The 27,432-nt window shown below is 31.5% G+C and overlaps 1 protein-coding gene across 1 annotated transcript; it reads right to left on the bottom strand.

Annotated features, from left to right (window-relative positions):
- Positions 1-291: 291 nt before the first annotated feature.
- On the bottom strand, positions 292-26,859 carry LOC105261825 (uncharacterized). The gene is made up of 3 exons (XM_011294346.3): positions 26,523-26,859; positions 22,953-23,537; positions 292-633 (listed from the first exon to the last, which is right to left on the bottom strand). The coding sequence occupies exons 1-3, from the start codon at positions 26,850-26,852 to the stop codon at positions 559-561; spliced, it is 990 nt and encodes a 329-aa protein (XP_011292648.2). The 5' UTR covers positions 26,853-26,859; the 3' UTR covers positions 292-558.
- Between the last annotated feature and the right edge of the window lie 573 nt (positions 26,860-27,432).

The following is a 27,432-nucleotide window of genomic DNA, read 5'->3' as shown; positions in this document are numbered from 1 at the left end:
CTACAAAATTCTTGCGTGTTCATAACACCAGTGATATTATGGCCGAAAATTGACTAGGAAACCCATTATTTGTTATGGGGGATTTTCAGAATTAAATTATTTGAATTACCTCGATCTCACGAAAATTTGTCCAACATAAAAAGATTACTAACCCCACTATACATACACCCCTAAAAAACAAAACTTACAAACATACATATGTAAAAAAGTATAAAATGAAAAAAACAAACTAAATTCTGTGTTCATTGTTGATAAAAAATAAGAAAATATGTAATACCATTAGTATATATACATATATATTTATTTACAATAATAATTACAAAATACTTAATACAAACCAAATCTAAATATTTTTGAAAATGAAATATATTGGGAATTTACATCAAGAGAAGAAATATATTTTAATAGAAATCCAAACAGCCAAACAACCTGCAAAGAAAAAAAAAACAATTAAGAAAAATAACTGTTAATGTATTAATTTGCTCATAAAAACTAAAACCACAGAGAAAATACTTACAAACCAACATATACTTCTATATATATACATTCAATATTTAATTATAGTTTAATAATGTTGTGTGTATGCATTGTAACAAATTGCATATGGATGGAAGTAATGCAGTCAATAGATGCCTGAAAATAAAAGTTTCATATAATGGAAACAAATAATATACAAAAAAATTGTATTTAAAATTAAATAAGAGGAATATATAAGAGAAAATATGATATAATAAAAAATAAATATGATAAATGTATAAATCTTTAGGTGGTATAACAAATTAGAAGAAAATGCCATATTTTGGCAATAGGACAGTTTTTAATTTCCATGATGCAGAAATACGTTACTTGTCAAATTTTATACATGTGCAATTAAAAAAAAGGGAAAGTCGAATAAAAATTCAATAGAATATGAACATCCACCCTTTGCCGAACATCCACCCTTTGGAAGAAACTTTAAAATTCTCCAAAAACAAAAAAAAAGTTAAAAACTTTAAGTTCGGCCGGGCCTAACTTTTAATACCCTAAAGAAGACATTTTTATATGGGGGCCATACCAAAACGGGAACCTCTATAGACAATTTCATAATTCAAGGATTGCAATCTAGAACATTTTCTAAAATATATATAAATATATAAAGTAAATGTGACTGGGATTATCAAGATACCGAATATCGGTGAGTATCGTTATGTACGTGGACCTAAATATTCAATGTTCTGACACCGGAGCTAGAATCCATTATCAACTTCAAATACCAATTTTTAGACAAATCCGTGGAAAAATGTGGCAAAAATCATCAAAATAATTCCGCTTAAATTCATCAAAATACCGAATGTTGGGGATACCATTATATGTGGGCTTTACGACGATCTGCATACGCAGTTTTTTGCTATAGGCTGAAGTACTAATTACTAGTTTAAAATACGAAATTTTAAAAAATTCCGGTCTACATAATGTTGCTAGAATCACTAAAACACGAAATATTGGGAGGTACCGTTAAATGACTGATATATGAAACATGGACCGACAAGGCCCATTTACGAACTTAATGGGCTCGGCTACAATTTTGAACACATATGTATTTTATGTGTGCAAAATTGTAGCGTTCTATCCCAAGTCGTTCGAAAGATAAATGTGATACAACAGACAAACAGATCGACTTAGAATTTTACGCTGATCCAGGATATGTGTACTTTGTAGGGTCTAACATGAGAACTTCAAGAAGTTAAAAACGGAATTACCAATGACAATATACCCTCCATAGTAAGGTGTAGGGAATATAAATAGAAGTCATGTATATCGGCGTTGCGCATAGGAACCTTAATGGAGGGGACAAATAACCTAATTTTTCAAAATTTGTTGACATTTTTGGATTTCTTTCTTGAAGCGCTTGCTTGAGGTGATCGACACTTTGGTATTTTTTAGTGCCAACCTTGCTTTCCAAAATACTCCAGACACAATAGTCCAACGGATTGGTATCCGGAGATTTTTGTGGCCATTGTGTGCTGGATATGAAGCGAGGAACCTCATTTTGTAACCATTCATGGGTGGCGCTGAGTGCGATGCTGCTGTGTCCTGTTGGAATGTCCAAGGTCTGCACCAAAATTTTTGCCTGCCCAAGGCTTTGATACAATCTCCAGAATATTCTCGCGAAAATATTCGGCATTTATTCTGATGCCACGGTCGATTATTACGAGCGGAGAGCGACCATCTGCTGTTATGGCGGCCCACACCATCAGCATGGCCGGCGCTTGAGTTCTGGTGGCCAACCGAAGGTGCACATTTTCAGCTGACCTTTTTGTTTGTAAATCGTTGGACAACGAATGTTTTCTCATCGGAGAAAACCAAATTCGGCAGTTCACCACTTTCGGCCAAGCGAAGCAACTCTTTAGCGCTTTTGAGTCTATTTTCTTTCTGTTGCGGTGTAAGTTCTTGCACTGTATGGAATTTCAATAGCTTTACCCCGAGGTCATTTTTCAATATTTGCCGAATTGAATATTGCGATATGTTCAACTCGCGGGTTGCGATCAAGTAGCTTTTTTTGCTTGACGTCGGGCTACGCCACCAGTATCACGGTAACGAGCGATGGTAGGAGACACAAAAGATTTATTCACATTTAAATGCTGGAGTGAAATCACACTATCACGCCTGAATTCCATCATGAATAACTTTTTTTCCGGAAAATTCTCACCAAAATGCTTTTGTACGCTTGTAAACAATATAATGAGCTGTTACGAATAATTTTAACAGCTGTCGGACACGTAGAAATGACAGCAGTCTGAAGTTGGTTGCAGTTTTTCATCTCGGGTAATATTTAACGAGTTAAATGATAGGGTTCATTTAAAAAATCAAAATTTTCCATTTAACCGCGAATATTTTTAATAAAAATAAAAATCGTTCATTCGAGTCCGAAGGGCTTCCAATCTACTGAAACGCCACCGTTAAGTACTGTATTGTATATCATGGTCGTCCAGGCTGTAGCCTTTGTTTACTTGTTTAGTACTATTTTAAACTCTTTTTTGTACGATACAAGGTGTAAGTATATTTAAATTGACTGAAATTTCTCACGATCTCCTGGCACCGATCCAAAAAAATTTTTAATCTTCAACTCCTTCAGTTTATTAAATCACCAAAGGTTTATACCTATAAATTATAATAATCATAAGTGTAATAATAATAATTTTATGTTAATTATATACATACATCTATGTGTTTGTAATATTGTGTATAGTTTTAAGAAAAAAAAAAACAAAAATGCATTTTCGTCAGACGAATAAACCTAAATAAAATGTAGCTTTAAGTGTTAATCTTTTATTTTAAAAACAATAATAAAAATCTCAAAATTTTTTCTTAATTTATTTTATCCAAAAACAACTCAATATACTTCGAATATATATGTATAATTGTTTTATGAAACGTTAACTGCCAAATCGAAATAACAAAACTATCCTACAAATTAATTTTACTTATACTTCTACTATAAAAAAACTTTCCATTTTCAACTAACTCAAATTATTCTCTTATAAAACATTTCTACTCTATTTGGGTTTCATTAAAAAAAAAAAAAAACTACATTAAAATATATCCTCATCTTAAAATAACCACTATAATTTCAATTATTTTTATTTTCATAAGACAAAAATATATACAAAAATATAATATAGATTCAAGTGTTAAATTTGTTTTTAGAATCCAAAATTAAAATTCAAATTTTTTTTGTAATTTATATTACCTCAAAACAACTCAATGTACTTTGAATAACTTTTTAATATAATTTTCTGAAACATTAACTGCCAAATCAAATATCTATAAACTTTCTTACAAACTAATTTTACTTGTACTTCTACTAAAAAAACTTTCAACTTTAAAATAACTCAAATTATAAATTCTCTTAAGAAATATGTTTTGAAAATTAAATATTTATAAATGTTTATTTTACTTCATCAACATTTCTCAGTTATTTACAAAAAATTAAAATCTGTCATAAAACATTTCTATTGTATATGGGTTTCATTAAAAAGCGACATTAAAATATATCCTCACCTTTAAATAATAATTATAATTTCTATTGTTTTATTTTATTTAAATAAACATTTTCGCAATAATTTCATTCAGTCCTATGTGAAAAAGTGGTAAGTACAGTACATTGGCCGAATTGTTAAGTACAATATAGTAGTTTTTTGGTCCATCGCCAGTGAGGGGAAGAGATGAAATTTATTTTTTTATAATATTAATAAATAAAAAAATAAGTAAAAAAGCTATAAGTTCGGGCGGGCTGAACTTTGAGTACCCTCCACCATTTCGAATGAATTTTCAAAAAAAAAAAATCTGTTAAAAATTCTGTTAAAATCTGAAAGATAACAAATATAACCGTCATATTAGGGTCTAAACGATGACGCGGACCTGAATAGGCAACTTTTGTTATAAGTCACTATAATATTCAAATGTGGAATTTGAAAAAAAAAAAAAATAGGCGAATAATGTAGCTTAAATCATTAATATCGGGAGGTACTATTATATGGGGGCTATACCAAAATGTGGACCTGCACAGACAATTTCCTGTCTAAAGTGGTAGTATCCATTACTCACTTCTAATACCAAACTACATGGCTAATTTTCAATACCAAAAGTCCTGCAGGCATAATATACATTTGAGTAAAATTTTATCAATCTACTTCATTTCGTTCGGAAGCTAGAGTGGTTTCCACGGACGGATATCGCTAAATCGACATAGAATTTTATGCTGATCACGAATATATATACTTTGTGGGGTCTAAAATGTATATTTCGAGGTGTTACAAACGGAATGAGAAACTTAATATACCCTCCATACTAAGGTGGAGAATATAAAAAACACAATACCAGTAAGACCGTTGGGTTATGCAGTTAAACTTTTTAAAAACCTATAAGTCGGTGGAGCCTTTATAGGGGGGCCATACCCAAACGGGAACTTATATAGACAATTTTAGAATACAATGATTGTTATCTATTGCGAGTCTTAAATACAAAATGTGACCAGAATTATAAAAATACCTAATGTCGGTGGGTACTATTATATGTGCGCTATAGGAAAACGTGGGCCTAGATATTCCATGATCTGCCACTAGCTAGCGGAGCTAGAACCCATTACGAACTACAAATACCAATTTCTACAGTGGAAAAATGTGGCAAAAATCGTTAAAATACCGAATATCGGGAGGTAACAAGTTATATAGCGGTTAAACATGGACAATACAATGTTTAGCCACCAGAGCTAAAATCCATTGCGAACTACAAAGGCCAATTTTTCGACAAACCCGTAAAAAAATTGACTAAAACTATAAAAATATCGGGAGATTATATATACCGTTATATGGGGGCTATACGAAAACGTGGATCGTTATATATCAATTTCAATACAATATATTCTAGTAGGCTGTATCGTGATTTCAACAGACAGATAGACGGGTATCCTTAAATCGTACTTCCCCGTAAAAATCGTAGCCTCAGTTAAATTGTTGTATAGTTATACGCTACAACACTATGTGTTGGGGTAATATAAGTTTGATTGGGCCAAAAATTATGTAACACCTCGAAATATTGGTTTCCCACATAGGAAAGTATATATGGATCTTCCTATCTCGCCGAGCTGAGTCGATCTAGCTATGTACGTTCGTCCGTCCATGTTAATTTGTAATCACTCTACAGGTCGCAATTATGACCTGATCTTCACTTATAGTATTGACTTATAATGTTGAAGTGTATATTTTGTAATATTTTTTCACATTACAACACAGGTTGGGGATAATATATAAAGATTGCAATTATCATCCGATACTCACGAATATTTTCACAAGGCTAGGGTTAGGCTTAGAAGGGCTATGCCTATTGTTTTCAAAGATGTCCGCAATATATTTAGGGGTTGAAATGGAACAACTACTAAAAAAGTTCCTGATTTTGCACCAGGTCACAAATAAAATCCAAAGGACACAAAATCTCGCATGAAGTTAGAGTTTAGGACAGCGAGAATGGACAACTACTTTTGTGTGAAAAAATACCAACATTACTTACAGATGATATGCGAAATTAGGCAAACTTCTGTTCAAAAGGTGAACTTCTGTTTTTTATTCTGATTTAGTTGACGAATATAGCGAAATATCGTAGACAAGCAAATCATATAGATGTGTCTAAATGTGGAGATACAGAGGGGTCTTTTGCATTTGGAGATGATCGCAAAATACTTAGGGGTTCAAATCAACCAAAAACAGAAAAAATTTTCTGATCACAAAGTTGAAACCAATCGACACGGAATTTTGTATGAGAAGAGAGTTAAGGACAGGGAAGAAGTCTAGCATTTTGGATGACCATTTGATTATATTTAGCTGTAAAATGGACAACAACAACTAACAGCACCACGTAGTTCGTAAATATTGGGCAATTGTCCCTGTTCAAAATGCTAAGGGCAAAAATCTGGGCAGTGCTCCGTCACATAATTTCAAAAGCAAAATCTTCCAAAATGGATTTGGACATAAAGGGGCATCTAACATATGGTAGAGTTGTAGGGTATCACACGTTCGCCCCGCAGACTACAGCCTTTGTTAACTTGTTTTGGTATATTTTTAGACGATTTTTTTTAGATTTTACTCTTTTTAGCCAAGAGGTTATTCTGGATAATTCTCAAAACCAGTCCAACCGTTCTTGAGTTATAAGCCCAATAACTAATATCAACTTCTCATATATACATAGATGGTAACTATTTTGCTAAATATCCAATATCATGACAATCAGCATACAAGCGACGGTCAGAAGTTACCTTGACGTGAATTTGTTATTTTTCCAGGGCTAATAATGTTCGAGGTGTATGAGAAATTTTTTTACAAACAATTTGAGGTCCATTTCTCTTATTGAGCAATACACGATGACCATTCAAATTGGTAGGGTTCCGTCCTGTCTTATACTCTTACTCCATGCAAAATTCCGCGTCGATCATTGTATAATTGTGACCTGTAATTGCAAAATGAACATTTTTTTATTTTTGTTCTATTTCAATATTTTTCGACCATCTCCAAAAAGAATTGTCTTCTTTTATGACCCCTAACCCCAACTCCGTGCAAAACTTGTAATAACCCAAATACATAGTGTTGTAGGGCTCAAAAATATTAACGACAATTTTCATTAAAAAAATTTAAAATACCTCAAAAACGAAAAACTTCGATATCTTCGACTCTGATTCTAGAAAAGTTTAATTAAACATTTAATATTTATTTACTAATTAAACATTTCTACTTTTCATTAATTAAAAATCTCACAATTTTATATTATTGTCCACGTGACAAACCAACCAATTTATTTTATTTCATATTTCAAATTCTTGTCGTTGCATTGAAGAGAAAAAAAAAACTAAAATCAACAATTCCATTTCCACGTCCCCAGCGTTTTTCATTTAGTTTTGCAATAAATGAAATTGCAAAAAAAAACAACAATTTACATAAATACACTATATTTTATTCATAACATAATTTGTCGCATTGTTATCACACAATTTTATGAAATAACAATTTTATTTTTAACTCACTTGTTTCCCACTGAAAAACAAGTTATTAATATAAAAACCAATTTACTTTATGCAAACAAATACATAACCGAATTGTAGAACATGATGCCATGCATATTAACAAACTGTTGAAAAAATGTACCTATAGAAAAAACAATAATCTATTGAAATATTTAAATGGAAAACAAATCGCAACTAACCAGATATAACAATAGTTTTAAATATTTAACTTGATTATGATGTAAAGCAAAAAAAAAAAAAAAGAACACACAAAAAAATGCAATCGACAAAAAACCCAACTACTATTATTAAATTAAGTGCAAATGTGTATTAAAACAACCACAACCGAAAAAAGCGTAAATATTTCTAAAATATTGAAACACACACAATCGTTCATAGCGGACGTGATTGGGAGAAAAATCACAATGGCATATTGGTTTGTTATTAGTAAAATATGTTTATTTTTGATAATTGAGCGTTCAAAGAGAAGGAAGGGCGCGTCCAAGAGAAGGAAGGTGCATAGAATTTGCTAGTACGAGTATTAATGCAAAGAAAATTAGATGTTTTTTTACTTGTTTTCTTCTTCTAATAAAATGTTAAATTCTACTTCAGTATAGGTGCAATAAAAATTGATGTGTTTTACTATGACTATATTGCAGGCTATTAGAATGAGAATTACATAGAAACAACCAAGAACATCTTCAGACTATCGAATATCAGATTGGGTTGTAAACTGCAGGATTCTTATGAGCTAAAATCTTTTTTCTAACTCTTCAATGGCACTCTTATATGTCGTTGATCATCCAAACGATTTAAAAGCTTTTACAAGCATTCGACGCGGTTTGGTTAAAATTGAAACTACATGTCGCACAAGTCAAGCTCTTGCATTTTGGAGAAAAATTTGGATATTAATTCACGGTACTGCTCAACGTTCACTGCTACGTTACGATTTGCAGTATCTTTGAAAAGGAATGGTTCAACGGTGCCACCAGCATATAAACTGCGAAAACTGTGACTTTTTCTGGATGCATATCTACTACGTAATAAAAGCAAATCTTCGACTTCATTGCTCCTCCTTCCGAATAACCATCAAATATTTGTAACTAATATTTTCAAAAAAAAAAAAAAAAAAATAATAATAATAAATAAATCTCTAAAAATGCATTGGTTTTTGTCCAATAAAGTGTCCCTACCACCTCAAATACCTTCCTTTAGGAAACAACAGAAATTTCACCTTCCAAAAAATTCTTCCCTGCATTTTGGGGTACTTTATTCATTCTTGAAATAATGTCACATAGTCCGGCAAAAGTTTTACATTGGTTTTTGTCATTTGGTTTTTGTATTGTCAAATTAATATTTGAAAATTTAGATTCCCCTATAAGATTCTCTATATCACCGATATTCGTCAACGAAATCAACATCATCGTATTTGCGATTTCGTTAATTTTGGTATTTCTTCACACAAAATTATGGTCAATTTCACCAGCTAAATATTATCCGAAATATGAAAATCCAAAATGATAGGGATAAACGCTGTCCTAAACTCTACTATTTTGATCCAACCCTATTCCCATGCTAAATTTTTGGAAAAACGGATCATAATTACACATAATCAATATTGTTTGTCAAGTGGAAAAAATCTCTTGCGATAAAAATATGAAAAAATTAAAAAAAAAAAACAAAAAAAAACATAGTAAATACATTTTTTTATAGGCATTTTTAATCGACTTTCTAAGATTTTATCATTTTCGCGCAAGAAAATATTTCGAATTGGTGAGAATTGTCAAAAATAGGCCAGGAGTTCCCGAGGTATAAATTGTATAACTACTAGTCCCTTCTGTAATATATGAGATTCTGTTTTCCTATACAGGGTGAGATAAAAAACTGCAACAAAGTAAAAACGCCATAATTTTTGTTTTTATTTAAATTTTATTAAAAAAAAAAAAAAACAAAAATGTGGGAAATAGCATCAAGTCAACTTTGGCACGAATTATGACCTTCAAAGGCGAATGAAACCGTCACACGACGCCCGAAGGTTTTTCTGCGGTATTTTGGCCCATTCTTGATTGGGGTGATAGACACTTTGGTATTTTTTAGTAGTAAACAGTAGTCCAACAGATTGGCTCTTGATTGAGGTGATAGACACTTTGGTATTTTTTAGTAGTAAACAGTAGTCCAACAGATTGGTATCCGGAGATTTTGGTGGCCATTGTGCACTGGAAATGAAGCGAGGAACCTCATTTTGTAACCATTCTTTGGTGACGAGTGCCCTCCAGAATAATTTCGAGATAATATCCGGCATTTATTCTGATGCCACGGTTGATTAATACGAACGGAGAGCGACCATGGGTTGTTATTGCGCCCCACACCATCACTATGGCCGGCGCTTGGGTTCTGGTGGCCAACCGAAGGTGCACATTTTCAGTTGACCTCTTAGGAAGTAAACACGATCATTTTGTCTGTTTACAAACTACTGGACAACAAATATTTTCTCATCTGAGAAAACCACATTAAAGACATAAAACTATAAAGACTGGGCAAAATGCATATGGGCCTTAATTTTTCTATTAGGTAGTAGATGTCAGGCGACATAACAGAAATGCATTGGAAATTTTAGAATAATATGTTATTCCGATATCACCGAAAAATGGCGGAAATACACGGAAAAACTATCTCAAAAATCTATTCCAGAGCATTTTTTCATGTACATTGAATCGATAAAAATCCACAACAAACCTTTAAAAGCATCAGCTCTGTTAAATTATAATGTCACGATACCAACGTCATCTATTGAAGAAAAATGACAATGCAATATCCCATCTTATTATATTATATGTCTTTGACCACATCCGGCAGTTTACCACTTTCGGCCAAGCGAAGCAACTCTTTGGTTCTTTTGGGTCTATTTTCTTTTTCCACTTTTTGGAATTTCAATGGCTTTATCCCGAGCTCATTTTTCAATATTTGCTGTTGTCTTCCGTCCACTTCCTTGACGTCGTGCTACTCCACCAGACACAAAAGATTTATTCACATTTAAATGCTGGAGGGCTCTAATAATAGCCACTTGTGATTTTACAGTCAAATATAAAGAAATCACACTATCACGCTTGAATTCCATCACTAATATTTTTTTTTGGAAATATTTTTTTCTGTAAACAATATAATGAGCTGTCACTGGAATTATTTTAACAGCTGTCGGACGAGTGGCTTAGGAATGACAGCAGTCTGAAGTTGGTTGCAGTTTTTTCATCTCACCCTGTACCTTACATACTATATATGGTGAAGGGTATAAAAATATTCACTGTTTAATTCCGAATTAGTGAGAATTGTCAAAATAAATCCAGTCTAAGTTAAGTCTTGAGTTATAAGCGGAATAATTATAATTTATTTGATATATATCCGATATCTTGGCCATCAGCATCACCGTAACGGACAGAAGTGGAATTTTAATGTATTCCTGATTTCGCTGGAATTATAAAGTATTCGCGGTTTAGTGAAAATTTCCGTATCTTTTTCATAAAAGCTATATTCTATTTTAATCTCTAAATATAGTCCGATGGCCAACAAAATGGTAGTCTTCTGTCCAGCCTTAACTTAAACCCAATGCTACATTCCTCGTCGATTGGCCTATAATTACGACCCATTAACAAACTACACAATCTGGAAATGTTTCTATTTTTGGTCCATTTCAACCCCTAAATATTTTGCGATTATTCCGAAAATAGGCTTCTTTTCTGATCCTAACTCCACCTCCATTTTCAATTACAAATTAACATGGACAGACATATATAGCTAGATCGTCTCAGCTCGGCGAGATAGGAAGATCCATATATACATTTCTATGTGGGAAACCAATATTTTGAGGTTTTACAGAATGTTCGGCCCAATCAAACTTATAAAACACATAGTGTTGTACGTATAATTATGGATTCGTTATTTTTACTTACTTACTTTATTTTTAAACTGACAATAACAAAACCCTATGCCATTGCCAAAACTATATTTCAGAATGTCGAAACACTGTGCCAGAAAAATGAAACAAGTGCTTTAAGCCTGCAATAAGCAGCATAAAGTCGAAGGAAAATAGAGTCACATTGAAACAAAAAATATATATTATTATTAAAACCATATTTTAATTTTACTATAGAAAATTAAGAAATTAAAAAAATTAATATTACATCTGAATAAAAAAATCCCAAATATCTCTATTTAAAGAAAAATCAACTAATTGAAAAAAATACAAACCAGAAATCCTAATATGAAAATAAACAAAAACGAATTATTTCAGCACGAAAAACCAAGCAACCAAAAAATAAAACAAACCACCCATCCTCATCGGCGGCAACGCACCAGGTCCAGGTCGATGAATATTTACATTGTAATGATTTTTACCACATGGGCATTTAATGTTTGCGTATTTATTGTAGTTTATCTTTAGATTTTGAATTTGCTTTGTTTTGTTCTGTTGTGTACAGAATGTAAGAATACACACACATTCTCTTCTGGAGCCTTTTGATCTATAATATTTGTACATGTCTTTCCCCTTGTCAAGTATTTCGTTTGTGCTCCTCTCGATTTCTACTACATCTTATTCTTCATACTTGGCCCCAGATATAAATAATGCTGTCAGCATAGGGCTGATGTAAAACAGAGGGCATTTGAGTATTATGAAGACCTGCTAAATGAATAACAAAAAAAAAAAAAAAAAAAAAAATAAAGTTAGCTAAAAATAAAAAATGAATAAAATTACTAAAAATAGAAAGAACATACATACAAACAAAAAACATATTATGATGACGAAACCGAAGCAAGGATGGAAAAACCCAAACAATTTATTATTGTTTCATGAAATAAAAATAACAAAACACACATATTATATATAAAAATAGTTTTAAGTAAAATCCAAAAAGTCATTTATTGAAATATATATATTTTTTCGAAATAAAAATAAAATATTACAAAATATGTATTTAAAAATATATATATGAGTTTTTCTTTGGTATTTTGTGGTTGGGCTTTCTTTTGTAATACAAAGTCTTAATTGTAAACAATATTGGTTTTTATTTTAAATATTTATAAAAACACATACAAATATTTGCTTAATATTATTGGAAGATTTCGTTAGAATACATTTCGTTCAAATTCATAAGAATTTAGTTTTTGTTTTTCAAATCTTATAAATAATATATTTATTTTTTATTTTATTGAGTATACATTTTTGAGTAATTTATACACAGATAATCTTATGTCTAGTTTTTGGAAATTCTTTTAGTGTAATTAGACCATATTTGAGATCATCTCAAAATTGTCTTTTCTTAAAGCTTTTTATTTTAGATTTTTTTGTTTGTTAAACAAGTAAATATTGCAAATTTTTTATTTCGGGCCAGAAAAATAAAGATTTATTCCCTCTTAATAAATGAAATTTGAAGATTTCTGAAAGTTGTATAAAATTAAAATATTGATTTGAGAAAATTAGAGAGACTTTGATAGTGCAGTGTTAAATTTTATGGCGGTGAATTTCGATTGAATTTAAATTTGGGGGTGTATTTTTGCTTTCGTGTTACATAATTTGATTAAAAATTTAATTTTGGCTAGTTTACACATCATGCCAGAGTAATATGTTAAGTAACTTCTCCATATTTATCTTTAGCATTTTATTGCACACTTTTAGGAGATCCGAAACGTACTAACATATGGGAGGTACTTCTCACTCCTAATCGATTTCTATTGAATTTGACGGAGGTATTTGTGTTATAATCCACAACTCCAAAAAAAAAAAAAAATCGGCTATAATTCCTTAGAAAGTGGGGGACATAATTCCCATAATAATATGGATTATGCCAAAACGATTGCGGAGATAAGCCTTATTTTGGTGAAGGCATGTTTAACCTGATTACGGCAATGTCATTTTGTCGTGTGGTAAATACCTGGTTATTCGACCTAAAAAATGTACTGATATCTCTTGTAGTTCCGATGATATTGATTTTAAAATCTAATTTTAAGGTTTATATATCAGAAAAATTATAGATCGCGTCTTGGACATACCCCAAAATCTCAAGTCCCATCATATGACATATTTCCACAAGCTGTCATCAAATGATACCCATCTTAACAGGGTATTTACCGGACGAAAAAATCACCATACCGTAATCAAGTTAAAAATTATTTCATGTTATAAAAATGACAGGACAATCTGAGCATAGGCTTGTTTTCTTCGGGTACAGCCCCTACAGCAGACGGTTATACTCTCCTCTCTTTATGAGTGTTATGACCAAAAAATAGGACATAATCTGCACTGCAGATTTGACGCAGGTATTTGCATGTCTCGATATAGGAAACACTTAAATCAAAAACTTATTGTTGATCAGATTTCCACCAAAATCCATCCTATTTGAGTTGGTTTTACACCTGTGGTGCAAAACAAATGTGAAAGTGAAAATATATGGGTGCTGTACCCAAATTTGAAGCGATCTCTATGAAATTAGTGGAGGTATTTCTGAGCTGGAACCAAATTGTTTCGTGGTGTATGGAAAATCATATATGATCGACTATAACGCGAAATTGAGGGACTTTAAGACCAAATTCGACACACTTTCTTCCAGGCTGAGTTCAATTATATGAGCTATTTAATTCAGACTTATATTATTCCGATGAAGATATATATGGGAGCTATATCCAAATCTGAACTGATCTTGGTAAAATTTGGTCAAGATATTTCTGAGCTTTATTTGATATATTTTTAGGAATATGGATCTTATTTCAAATCGGAGCGAATATAAATGGACGCTATAGCAATATCTTAAGCGATTTTCACAAATTTGTAATATTTACCTCTAGGCTCAGATTGGTCATCCTGTTTGGGGTAATATTACATATCTGGTCAAAATAAAAGACAAATCGGACGAAGAAATATGTATGGGAGTTATCTACATTTGACAGTTTATCTCCGATCTCAATAGGGTTCGTCCTTGGGCCAAACAAAATATTTGTTATAAATGTCATCTCGATCGGGCAATAAATGTGACCTGTACTTTGTTTACAAAAATACATGAACAGTCGGATGGTCAGACGGACGGGGGTGCATACTCAGATTGTGATTCTAGGCAGAAAGGAACTATGGGTCCATCCCGCTTCCTTCTCAGTGTAACAAACAAATGCACAAAGACATAATACCCTGACCCAAGTGTGGTATGGGGAATAAATATACAGTACATTTTAGGAATTTTAGGATAGGCGATTTGGTCATAAGTCAAGTCTTTACTTGGTTCGGCCCGGCCAAAATTGTTTTTAATTTAATGTGGCATAACACCTCGATCCGCTTCAAAAGTTTTATTTGCTTTGGAAAACTTATTGTCTTTAAAAAAACAGTATTGTATATAAATTAAATTTCAGAAGTCAGAATCTAACCTTTTTTTTGAGTTACCGAAAAAAATCGATAAAATTAAAATGCTTTCAATTTCAACAATTAACAAAAATGTTTGGCAAACAACAGTGCTGTCAACTTTAATGAAGACATTTTATCCATAATTTTGTGTTTTAATTTTACCGATGTTTGTCGGTAACACAAAAATGAGTTAGAGAATCCCATCTCGAAATGTGCACATCGAAAGAAATTTGATTTACAAAAATGAGAAAAAAAATTGGTATTCTGAAAAAGTTCAATTAAAATTCTGTGGAAAATAATTTTGATAAATATTTTCAAACTTTCATATTCAAAAATTGAAAGAACCTAATTTTTTCTCAATTTACCAACTTTAAATCTTATTCTTCTAACCTTTCAATGTATATATTAATTACCATTGCCGCTGTTGATGTAAAAAGAAACAAGTTTCTGTTTTCGCTCAAGAGAATTTTGTGTAGAAAGAGAAAGTAGGAAAAAAATAGCAGAGCATCACCACAAATAAAACAGTGATTTGTGAAAATAATTGGAATTAAATAATGAAGAGAAAAAAAAAACACATACCGCTCTAAGTAATAGTATGCTTCAGAAAGGTATTAAATAATGCAGGGGAAAAAAATCCCATTTCTCTAAAATAATAGAAATGAGAATTAGTATTGCATATAACATTGCATATTATTGGTTTCTGAAACTTCATTTAAATTAGTTTAAGGAAGGCATAGCCTTCCAAGAAGTTGTGTGTTTTCATATAATAAACAGGGCTTAATTATTCCCTGAGGTTAATGCTAGTACAATTCGACAATTGAACATAGCTAACATGTTTTCAAAGAGTATTTAAAATCCCATACCAGCGTATTGCTCTATCTGTGTTAAATATTAAATGGAATAATCAATAAATGTTTATTTTTTACAAAAATAATCGTTCAAATTCGCCAACGTAGCCAGAAATGGATATTGAAACCATTCAGTTGGCTAAAAACTGAACATTTGGTGCTGTTGTGACATCAACCAACGGAAAAAGTCATTACCAATCCGAATACCAAAACATTATTAAAAGAAGCGCCTATCAACTAGAAATTCTTTAAAAACTAATAATTCGAAAGGAGAATTTGATTTGGCAGCGGCAGCAACCGGCGATACAGCTGCGGCACTTTTTAGTTTTTGCCTAAGTGCTGCAGCAGCAGCGGCTGCCGCTTGGGCGCCGGCAATTATTTTCCCAGAGTACCTTCTTTTCAATTTAAGTAAACTATTTCCAAAGCCCCAATATAGCCGTTCATTTTTATATATGACATTGCAAAGATTCAGTTCTGGATTTAAAATAGGTTGGTAGTAATTGGAAATTTTGGGTTGAAAATGAACGGAAATTTGCCATACAAAAAAATCGTGAATCGTCCGATTTTGGGTGGTTTGAGAACCCAGCCACAAATTCCAGAAGAATGCGCTAAATGTTTAGAGTCATCTTCCATGGATCAGTATCTTGACATCGTTTTCCGTTAATTAGCCAAGCTGCTAATGTGTCATCCTCTTAACAGCATGGCATGCAGGGTGTATTAAGTTCGTCATTAAGTTTGTAACTCATCAAAATAATAATTTTAGATCAGCGTAAAATTTTAAGACGTTTTAGCCCGGTCCATCCGTCTCTTGTTATCGCGCTAGAGTCAAAACGAATAAAGATAGAAAGATAAAATGTTGTACCGATCAGCCCCCTTTTTTCAGGTCAAGTTCGAAGATGGGCTACGATATCATATAGCCCCCATATACTGGTAACTCCTGATGTTCGGTATTTTGATGATTGTAGCCAAATTTTTCAATGAAATTGTCTGAAAATGTACACAAGGAGTTCCTTCGTAGTACCTTACCCCCTAAAGAGAATTGTTTGTATAGGTCCACGATAACATACAGCGGTACCCCCCTATATTCTGAATTTTGATAATTTTAGAAACATTAATCGCCGGAGTTGTTTCAAACATGGTATTTAGAGTTCGTAATGGGTACTACAGTCCATAACAGAAAGTTGTCTACACAGTTCCAGGTCTTCGTATATGCCCATATATCGTTACCTCACTATATTCGGTATTTTCACAATTTTAGGTACAATATTCACCGAAATTGTTTGAAATTTCTGTTACACAAAATTGTCTATGCAGGTCTTCGTGTAGCCCCCATATATACCTTCCTATACGCTGTATTTTGATAATTTAGCTACGTTGTTCACTGCATTTTTTTCAAGTTTAGTATTTGAATACTGCAATGACCTATGATAAAAGTTGCCTACGCAGGCCCACGTCTTCGCATAGGCCCCAATATAACGTCTATATTCGGAAATATTGAGATTTTAAAAAAAAATTTAACGTTTTTTTTTTTTTTTTTGAATTGGGTATTCAGTGTTTGGTCCGACCGAACCTACTGTTTTTTTTTTTTTTTTTTTACTTTCAGATTTTTTTTTGATATCGAAATCGAAAATCGATCGCTTGTGAATTTCTCCCAAAGGCAAAATTCCACTTCACAATTGCAACAATCGATTTTTTGATTAACCTAAAGTCAACATGCATATCCCTAATTTAGACTCCTAAATAAATGAGGACGCAGCAATCACATTTGTAAATATACTCCATTTCCCAAATGAGCTGACCACAATTTGGGCCTACATAAAGTCGATTTAGATTTTTGGCCTTACAATCGCGATTTTCATATCAAAGTGGTGAATAACCGCTTTCGTCGTTGTGTCATCTCGCCTGATAATTCGACTACTTTCGATCTATTTTTGAGATTGCCTTTAAAAAAATTATCTTTTAAATTCAAAATTACATTGGTAGGAACGTTATTGGTTTTTAATTATTATTTTTTCAGTTTTAAAGATAGGTATGCTTTTGGGACTTCCTAAAAAAAATTCTACTCATATTTTGCACCCCTTCCTTCCCTCTTTTATGTCACAACAATTTTTCTCTTTCCAAAAATTTTAGAATGGTTAAGTTTCACTTTATACTAATATTAAATTTCAAAACGATTCTTTAATCAAAGATGTATTTTATTTAAAGTAATAAACCTTTACAAAAAAGGTCTTTTCCTATTGAAAATGATTTTTTAAAAAGAAGTCATAACGATAGGAAAGTTTATAGTGATTTAATTTATTTTGTTTTTCATACTCAGATGGTTATCTTTCAAACAACTCATAATAAAATTCTTTAGTCTAAGTACGTGAAGATACATTAAATTACTGAGATATTTTATTAAAAATTAAACATTACGAGAATGCAATTCTCTGCATTTAATAAAATTCACTAAAAGATCTTTCGACACCAACAATAGAATTCAACTCGGTATTTTCTAAAATACTTTCCTTCCCTCGTTTATGTCACAATAATTGTCCTTTTTCCAAATATTTAAGAGTGGTAAAGTTTCACTTTACTTTAATATTTCATTATTAAACAATTCTTTAGTCACAGATGTATTTTATTTTAAATTAAAAACCTTTAAATAAAAGGTCTTTTCCTATCGAAAATGGTTTTCGAAGGAGTCATAACGATAGGAAAGTTTATAGCGATTTATTTTGTTTGTTTTTCATACTCAGATGGTTATCTTCCAAACAACTTATATAACGATTCTTTAGTCTAAGTATGTACAAAATGGTCCTTAAAAAGAGATCCAAATCAATACTTTTTTTTTTTAAATATTCCTACTCATATAAAATACATCCCTTCCTTCCCTCCTTTATGTCTCAACAATTGTTCTTTTTTCAAATATTTAAGAATGGTTAAGTTTCACTTTACTTTAATATTTCATTTTCTTACGATTCTTTAATCAAATATGTATTTTATTTTAAATTATAAACCTTAAATACAAGGTCTTTTCCTATCGCAAATAATTTTACAAGAAGAAGTCTTTACGATAGGAAAGGTTATGGCGGTCTAAAAGATTTGTTTTTCAGACTCAGATGGTTACCTTACAAGCAACTTATAACACGATTCTTTAGTCTAAGTATATACAGATACATTACTAAGATTTTTTATTAAAAATTAAACGTTTTAAGGACGAGTTTCTCTGCATTTAATAACATTCACTCAAAGGTCTTCTGCCACCACTAATGGTCCTCAACAAAAGAATCCAACTCAGTATTTTCGGTACTTTCTAAAATATTTCTACTCGTATTAAATGCATCCCTTCCTTCCCTCCTTTATGTCATAATAATTGTTTTTTTTTTTTTTTTTTCAAATATTTAAGAATGGTAAAGTTTCACTTTACTTTAATATTTCATTATTAAACGATTCTTTAATCGAAGATGTATTTTATTTTAAATTATAAATCTTTAAATAAAAGGTCTTTTCCTATCGCAAATGATTTTCTTAGAAGAAGTCTTTGCGATAGGAAAGGTTATGTCGGTCTAAAAGATTTGTTTTTCAGACTCAGATGGTTACATTACAAACAACTTATAACACGATTCTTTAGTTTAAGTATGTACAGATACATTACTAAGATTTTTTATTAAAAACTAAACGTTTTAGGGACGAGTTTCTCTGCATTTAATAACATTCACTCAAAGGTCGTCTGCCACCACTAATGGTCCTCAACGAAAGAATCCAACTTAGTATTTTCGGTACTTTCTAAAATATTTCTACTCATATTAAATGTATACCTTCCTTCCCTCCTTTATGTCTCAACAATTGTTCTTTTTTCAAATATTTAAGAATGGTTAAGTTTCACTTTACTTTAATATTTCATTATTAAACGATTCTTTAATCGAAGACGTATTTTTTTTTCAATTAAAAACCTTTAAATAAAAAATCTTTTCCTATCGCAAATGAATTTAAAAAAAGAAATCTTTACGATAGGAAAGGTTAAGGCGGTTTAAAATATTTGTTTTTCAGACTCAGATGGTTACCTTACAAATAACTTATAACACGATTCTTTAGTGTAAGTATGTACAGATACATTACTAAGATTTTTTATTAAAAATTAAACGTTTTAGGGACGAGTTTCTCTGCATTTAATAACATTCACTCAAAGGTCTTCTGCCAACACTAATGATCCTCAACAAAAGAATCCAACTCAATTTTCGGTACTTTCTAAAATATATCTACTCGTATTAAATGCATCCCTTCCTTCCCTCGTTTATGTCAGAATAGTTGTTCTTTTTCTAAATATTTAAGAATGGTAAAGTTTCACTTTACTTTAATATTTCGGTTTTAAACGATTCTTTAATCGAAGATGTATTTTATTTTAAATTAAAAACCTTTAAATAAAAGGTCTTTTCCTATCGAAAATGATTTTCTATGAAGAATTCATAGCGATAGGAAAGTTTATAGTGATTTAATTTCTTTGTTTTTCATACTCAGATGGTTATCTTACAAACAACTCATAACACGATTCTTTAGTCTAAGTATGTATCAGTTTATGTCATAAAGCAAACATTTCAAAAGAGCATTTTTATGAATTTAACCTTTACAAAGTTTTATTCCCCAAAATAGTTCTTAGCTGAAAGGAAAGTTGTTACATTTTTTTTAAATTTGATTATTATAAATATTTTTTCATCTTTAGTACTAGAGTAGAGAACTGCAATAATTGAAGAATGGTTAAGTTTCACTTTACTTAAATATCTAAGTTTCAAACGATTCTTTATTCAAAGATGTATTTGTAAAACATTGAAAACCTTTTTTCAAAAAAGGTCTTTTCCACATCGAAACTGGAGTCGATGGGAAAGTTTATAATTTTGTAAAAGTTTGTTTTTCAGTCTCAGATGGTTATGCTTACAAAACCCGTAATGAGATTCTTTAGTCTAAGTATGTAAAGATAAATTTTAATTGGAAAGATGCAAATGTAGTAATCTACCATATTAAATAATTTATTTGGACTCATTCGACATTCTTTTATAAAGTTATCAGTCAAGGGTCCAAAATATTAATTTTCTCTTACATTGTGTGTTAGATGATGCAGGGACCTTAGAAACACATTAAATCTTTAGACTTCGCTGTAGACCTGTAGCGTAGACCTACAGACATTTAATATTTTTTGCAGGGTAGGTTGTTCCACATCGATATAATGGGACCTTCCGATTAAAAATATTTTAAAATTTTCAAATGTATTTCAAAACCAAATAATTTGGATTTTGATAATTAATATTCACACACAATATGTGTGCACCATTTGGTGTGATTTCCATATATCTCCTTTCCCACTGTTTTAAACCTAATTTGCATTTTTGGATTCTCGATTCGTAGAGGCCATATATCTGAACCAATTGACTTCTAAATTGGCATACTTTATTCTATGATCCAAAAGTTCCCTATTTGGATAAAATTAGCATGGTTAGTGAATCATTTACATCAAATTGGAGGAAAGTATAATTCGATCGCATATGCCAAAATCAATTTAATATGGTCATGTATTGGGATTCGGTCGAAGATTTAAATGAAAGCTATATCCAAATCAACCATGATTACCACCAATTTTAATTAAGTTCTCCCTCATACCAAGTTGAGCTATGGAATTCTATGCAGATCTCGTATTCTAACGGTTGTACGTTTTCTGGAAATAAATTTATTTGTGAAATTGTAGTCCCTCATGATCCGCTGATCCAAATTTTTAATCAAATTCAAATAATTTTTGGGAAGAAACCATAAAGGTCAATATTCCCCTACCTCCATCCCAAAATGCAAAGTCCTTGAAAAATCATGAGTCTTGCAAAAATGCATTTGATGTCTTCGATCTGGTCCAAATTTGCACCTCATTTTTTGGAATATTTTTTCTAAATCCTCCTTATTAAGGACCTTTCTCTGTCAAAATTTTTGGAGACTTCAAGCATGAGTTTTTTTTAGAATTTCCTGGCAAGAAATTGTTGGTGATACAAAAGAGTTTCCTAAACATTCTTACCAGTAATTTTACTTTTTATGAATATTTTTCAAATCCATAAAGGGCGAAGGATTGTGGATTTCTAAAATCGTTTTAAAGGACTACCGGGCTATATATATCGCGGTTTTTTAATTGTAATTGAAGAGTAGTTTTTTATTGGCCCTTTCAAGGCAAACACATTGGATTTATGTATTACTGATAAAAATGGATTTTTTCAAATTATTCTAGATGGTTTTTTAAGAATATTCTTTGCGGGAACAAATATATAACATTGGGAAAAATTATTTCAAATGAAATGAAAAAAATGAGTTCTTTGTTTTTCATTTTTTTTTTTGATATTTCGTCTAAATAAATAAATAAAAACAACAAATACCTTGAGCCCAATTGTATTTAATTTACATTTGAAATAATTTTTCCGAAATTTAATATTTGGCCCCTTTTGAAATAATTTTAATAAAGGGCGAATTAATAACAAAAAATCATAAAATTTTGGAATAATTTATTTAGGTGCATTAGAACTTTTTTTGAAAAAAATCTTATGTTTCCCTGATAATTTTTTTTTTTTTTTTGCAAAAAATGTCTTTGTAATATTTCAAGGATATTTTTAATCCTCGATAAAAATGTTTTTTTTTTACAAAGATTTTCCCGGAATAGTTCATGTCCTGTTTTAATGTATTCTCTTTGGGAATTTCTGGACAAAATTTTTGAAGCCATATATTCCAAAATTTTGATTTTTTCTTTCGAACATATTGATCAAAAACTTATCGAATTGTTTTTAACGCCTTCCTGAAAAAATCGCGAATTCTTTTATACCTTATACCTTATAATTTCGGTGACATGGGGTTTATATGCACATATAAGTGTTTAAACTATCATAGGCTAAAGGTATGTTTCTTTCAATAATTCCAAACTAGTTTTTTCCCAATCACGAATTTTTCATCACCCATTTAATTCTACAATTTTCAACACAACATCACTCAAAGTCCTTCATGACACTACTCGTTTTTGTTCAAATTTCATTTATCTAAGAAGTCAAACCTTTGTTTTTAACGGCCACTATTTACATAGCACTTATTTATGGAAATTTTCTTAAGTTCTAACCCCCATTTTTATGTCACCCCCAACTTTAATATCTATATTTATCATACTTTTTGTTTTCTACCAAGGTCGCCATACCTGTTGTGCTGCGGCAGAGCCATTAAGAGATTGAGGTTCATAACCTTTTTCACGTAAACGTTTACGTTCAAAAATTTGATGGCGTATTTTTAGTAAAATGTCACGTTTACCATTGTGCTGAGGTTGTTGGAGATAATGTTGTTCCTCAACAGAATCTTGGTCCATCGGTTGCTGCTGGTGGTGATACTGTTGGCTGTGTTGTTGATGATAGGCAGTTGTCGTTGTTACTGCTGCTGAGATATTCATGGCATTTATATCTGGTGAGAGGCGGGATGATAGAATGTTGTTTGTTGCATTTAATATTGCTATGTGTTGTTGTTGCTGCTGCAGGCGTTGTTGTTCTGTTATCCTTGTATGACTCAGTAAAGGTATGGCTTGATTTTGATAGCTGTGTTTTCTCCTCACTGCCATAAACTCATCCTCACATTGATTATCATAAAATTGTTCTTGTTCCATATCACTGCTGCTCTGACTGCCTTCATTGTCATTGCTGTCATCGTTGGTGTTGTCCATCGATTGGAATTGGAAACTTTTCAGTGTTTTTGTTAATTTCTTGGGACTCTGTTGTTGTTTGTGTAGATTTTTCTAAATCAAAATACAGAAAAAAAGAAAGAGAGAAAACAAAACAAATAAGGCCAAAGAATTAGCATGTGCTTGTTGACATTTTCATTTGGTGGCATTTGCCAATAATAGCTTAGAGAAACTGTCCCAGTAAAGTATGTCAGATATTTTTAAGGTGTTTCTTTTTATAAATGTAAAATTATTTAAGTAACATGTATATATTTAAGAGAAATAAAATAAGGTCTTTACTTTTGGTCCAAAAAAGGATGTTTGAATGTATTTCAATTTGCATTGTTCAGGAAATTAGTTGAACACAAATTAATACAGTTTCTTAGTGAACTGCTCAGTACATGTTATTATAATATACTAACTAAGAATAGATTTGGATGCTATGAGCTACTCTCAATTTTTTATACTCTACAGTGAAATAAGGACTGTTCCGGGCTAACACATGGTCACATAAATTTCGTGTCTATCGAGGTTTTTTTTTTTTTGCAAATATTTGTCGGGAAAATTTTAAGATCATCTTATACTGTATTAAATGAAATCGGAGGGTTTGAAGTGAATGAAGGGGTTTCAGTCAAAGTTATTTTAGCCTGTGACTAGGAGTCGGAGCCTCATATATTTATTGGAGCCGGAGCCCTTTTTAAGAAAATATATTTTTTTTAAATATATTCTGGTCTTTTACAAAAAAGGCATCTTCTTTTCGGAACCATCATGAGAAAAACTCAGGGACGCCCACAGGGTGGATACTTTTTTGCAATTTTTTTTTTGTTTTTTTGGTTTATTATACTCGGAAATTTTATCTAGCGGACACCCCCTTCCTCCCAAAATTGTTTAAAAATACACAGGATTTCCCAAGAAAAACCTCTAAATCCTTCAAAAATTCTGACTCTCAAAAATATATAATAATTAATGGATTCCAATAAAAATATATACTTGTTAAAATTTCTGACATTGTGATTTTGTATAGGACCTCTCCCTCCTCTTCATAATTTGATTGATATTTATAGGAAGATTTTCTGATTTTTTATTGGAGGAGAGTATTTCCAGTCTTATTTTTTTCTTTGAGAGGAAAACAAATTACTCTCTGAATGACTACAACTTTCACAGAGAAACGCCACTTCTAACAGAAGTACACCTGATCTATTTAAAGGAAAATCACTTGGGCTTCTTAAAAAATGCTTGTGAATGGAGATATACTTTTCCTCTAAAGGAAGATTTACTGATCTTCTAAGGAAAAGTATTTTTACACCATCCACCGTAGTATGGAGGGTTTATTAAGTTTGTCATTCCATTTGTAATTCCTCCAAATACTCATGTCAGACCCAACAAAGAATATATATGTATTCTTGATCAGCGTACAAATATTTTTCCCGTAGGCAGGTTAAGCTCGTAAATGGGTCATGTAGGTCCAAGATTTCATATCGCCACCATATAACCGTACCTCCCGATATTCGTTATTTTGATGATTTTAGTGACATTATTCACCGGAATTGTTTCAATTTTGGTATTTAAAGTTCGAAATGGATACTACATCCTAAGACAGAAAATTGTATGTGCAGGTCTACGTCTTCGTACAGCCCCCATATAACGGTACCTCCCTATAGTCGATATTTTGATGATTCATTATTTACTGAAATTGTTTCAAATTTGATATTTGAAGTTCATAATGAATACCACAGCCTATGACAAAAAATTGTTCGAGATGTAGTATTTTTAGGTCGTAATGGATGGAAAGTTCGTATAGCTCCAGTATAACGGTTAAAAGATACAAAGATATTCTCTTTTCAGACCGGATGGCCCACCTTTAAGAGAGTACGTGGTCTACCGTAAAGAAGGACTTCTCACGGAAGTTAACCCGGTCTTCTATGGGTATAACTGTTTGTCTCATAACCAAAAAATTTTTTAACTTTCACACAAAGATAGCCTGAAAGGCCAGATCACCTATATTGCTCTACGAGAGGTCATACATACGTGTCTTTTCAATACCAACCTTCTTGTCTACTAAAAAACTCCTCCTGGTCTTCTTAAGGAAGACTTACCGATTTTTACAGTAATGGTCTTAAGAAATAAGAAATACCATCTGTCCTTCTGAAGGATGGATTTATGAAAGGAAGACCCTCTTGTCCGCTGAAAGAATAAGTGTTGGTCTGCTAAGAGAAATCCTTTATGTTCGATTTTTTTTTTTTTTTTTGGGAAAAACTATTAATCTCATAGTCAACGTTTGAACATGACTCAGAGGAGAAAATCTGAAAACCCGCTTGAAGGCCGGCTACTTACAAAAGTTATAAAGTTTAGTAAAACTATGGATCGCGTAGCTGGTGTTAGACATATTCCATAGGAAAATATCAACTTCGTCATTTTTATCGCTAATATCTTCGGAGCTATTAGAGTCTGCTTCTTTGTGTCTTTTATTATGTCTCTGTTTTTCTGGAGATTATGGCTAATTTTTTTGACATAAACGGTCTTAATCTCCATAACCGTAATATTGGGATTTTTCATCTCACAATCAATTTTCAAGTTAGGCCTACTTCTTATGATAGATCCCATCTATGTGCTACTGTTTAGATATCCTCCTAAACTATGATTACTAATTTTTTAGTTTAAGCTAAAATTAAAAAAAAAATGCTGCAATCGATCGGAACTAAAGATTGATTTTATTTTAAATTAGTTTCAATAAGGTTTGAGCTACAGTAGCTATTGGAATACTACCATATACAGACATCATTTTCAAAATTTTGGTCACATTAATTTTAATTTTCTTTTATTTTAAATTTAAACTTTCAGTGCCTCTTGAAAGCTTGTTTAACTTAAATTTCGATTTAAAGGCTAAGACACCCATAAAAAAATTCAAAACAGTTGAATTTTTTTCTTTAATTTTTTTAATAGTCCAAAAAAGTTATGTATTTGTCTGCAACAGTCCGTTATTTACCTCTATACTCTCCCTGTAACGTGTTTTCTATTTTTCTTACTCTCTCACTCTCCCATTTCTCTGAGCAAACTTACATTTCTCTTGGATTTTTCAGCTAAAAATTTACACAATTGCAAAATGTGTTCGGCCGTGAAACGTTTTTCTGTCTCCATTTCGATTTTGCGCATTGTGTCGGTGCTGTTGCTGCAGATGACACCCCCACTGGCAGTTATGACGACATCATTGTCATTTTCGGTGACATCACAATCGCTGTTATGGCCGGTATTCATCATTGTGGTTTCTGGTGTTGCTGTCGTTGTTGTTGTTAATAAATAACACTTATCACTTTTCTTTTTGGTCGATGGTTTTCCATGTATATCTGTGTTCAGACTTTTATGTTTCATTAATTTGTACATAATACCCATTTAATACGAAAAATGTATAATTTTTTCTTATAATATAATTTTGTTAACACTTGATTGTTGGGTTTTTTGTTATACCCTTTTGATAATAAATTAAATTTTTCTTGTTGTTATGTCTTGGGTATTGGTTTTTCTTTGTTTTTTTTTTCAAAAAATATTTTCCGTATCAAAAATAAAATCACAATATATAATATCACAAACACATGTCGCTACTGGGAACAGCTATTTAAGAATAAAATAAAATTTTCAAAATTTCTATGATGTTCACTCCTTGAAAACGTTTCTTGTAATGATCTTGCCGGGGTCCCTGCCTTCTCTACTTATACTCAAAATTACATGTGGTGTGCGATGTATATTTGAATGTTTTTTTGCTTTCTGAAAATAACACAAAATTTTCCCGCTCAAAAATAATTTTCCTTTCCTTTGTTGTTGTTATTCTTGCCTGAACGGCCGACCTCTAGTGAGAGTGAATGATTCTAAGGCAAGTGAGAGTGCGGGGAAATTGTGTGCCTATGGCCGTGTTATGAGCCAACGAATAGCGTATAACACAGTGTCAGGTCAGTGAAATATTATTGTAGAAATT

Source organism: Musca domestica, unplaced genomic scaffold (genome assembly GCF_030504385.1).
Source record: "Musca domestica strain aabys unplaced genomic scaffold, Musca_domestica.polishedcontigs.V.1.1 2, whole genome shotgun sequence".
NCBI classification, from domain to species: Eukaryota; Metazoa; Arthropoda; class Insecta; order Diptera; family Muscidae; genus Musca; species Musca domestica.
This window is presented reverse-complemented; position numbering and strand designations above follow the sequence as displayed.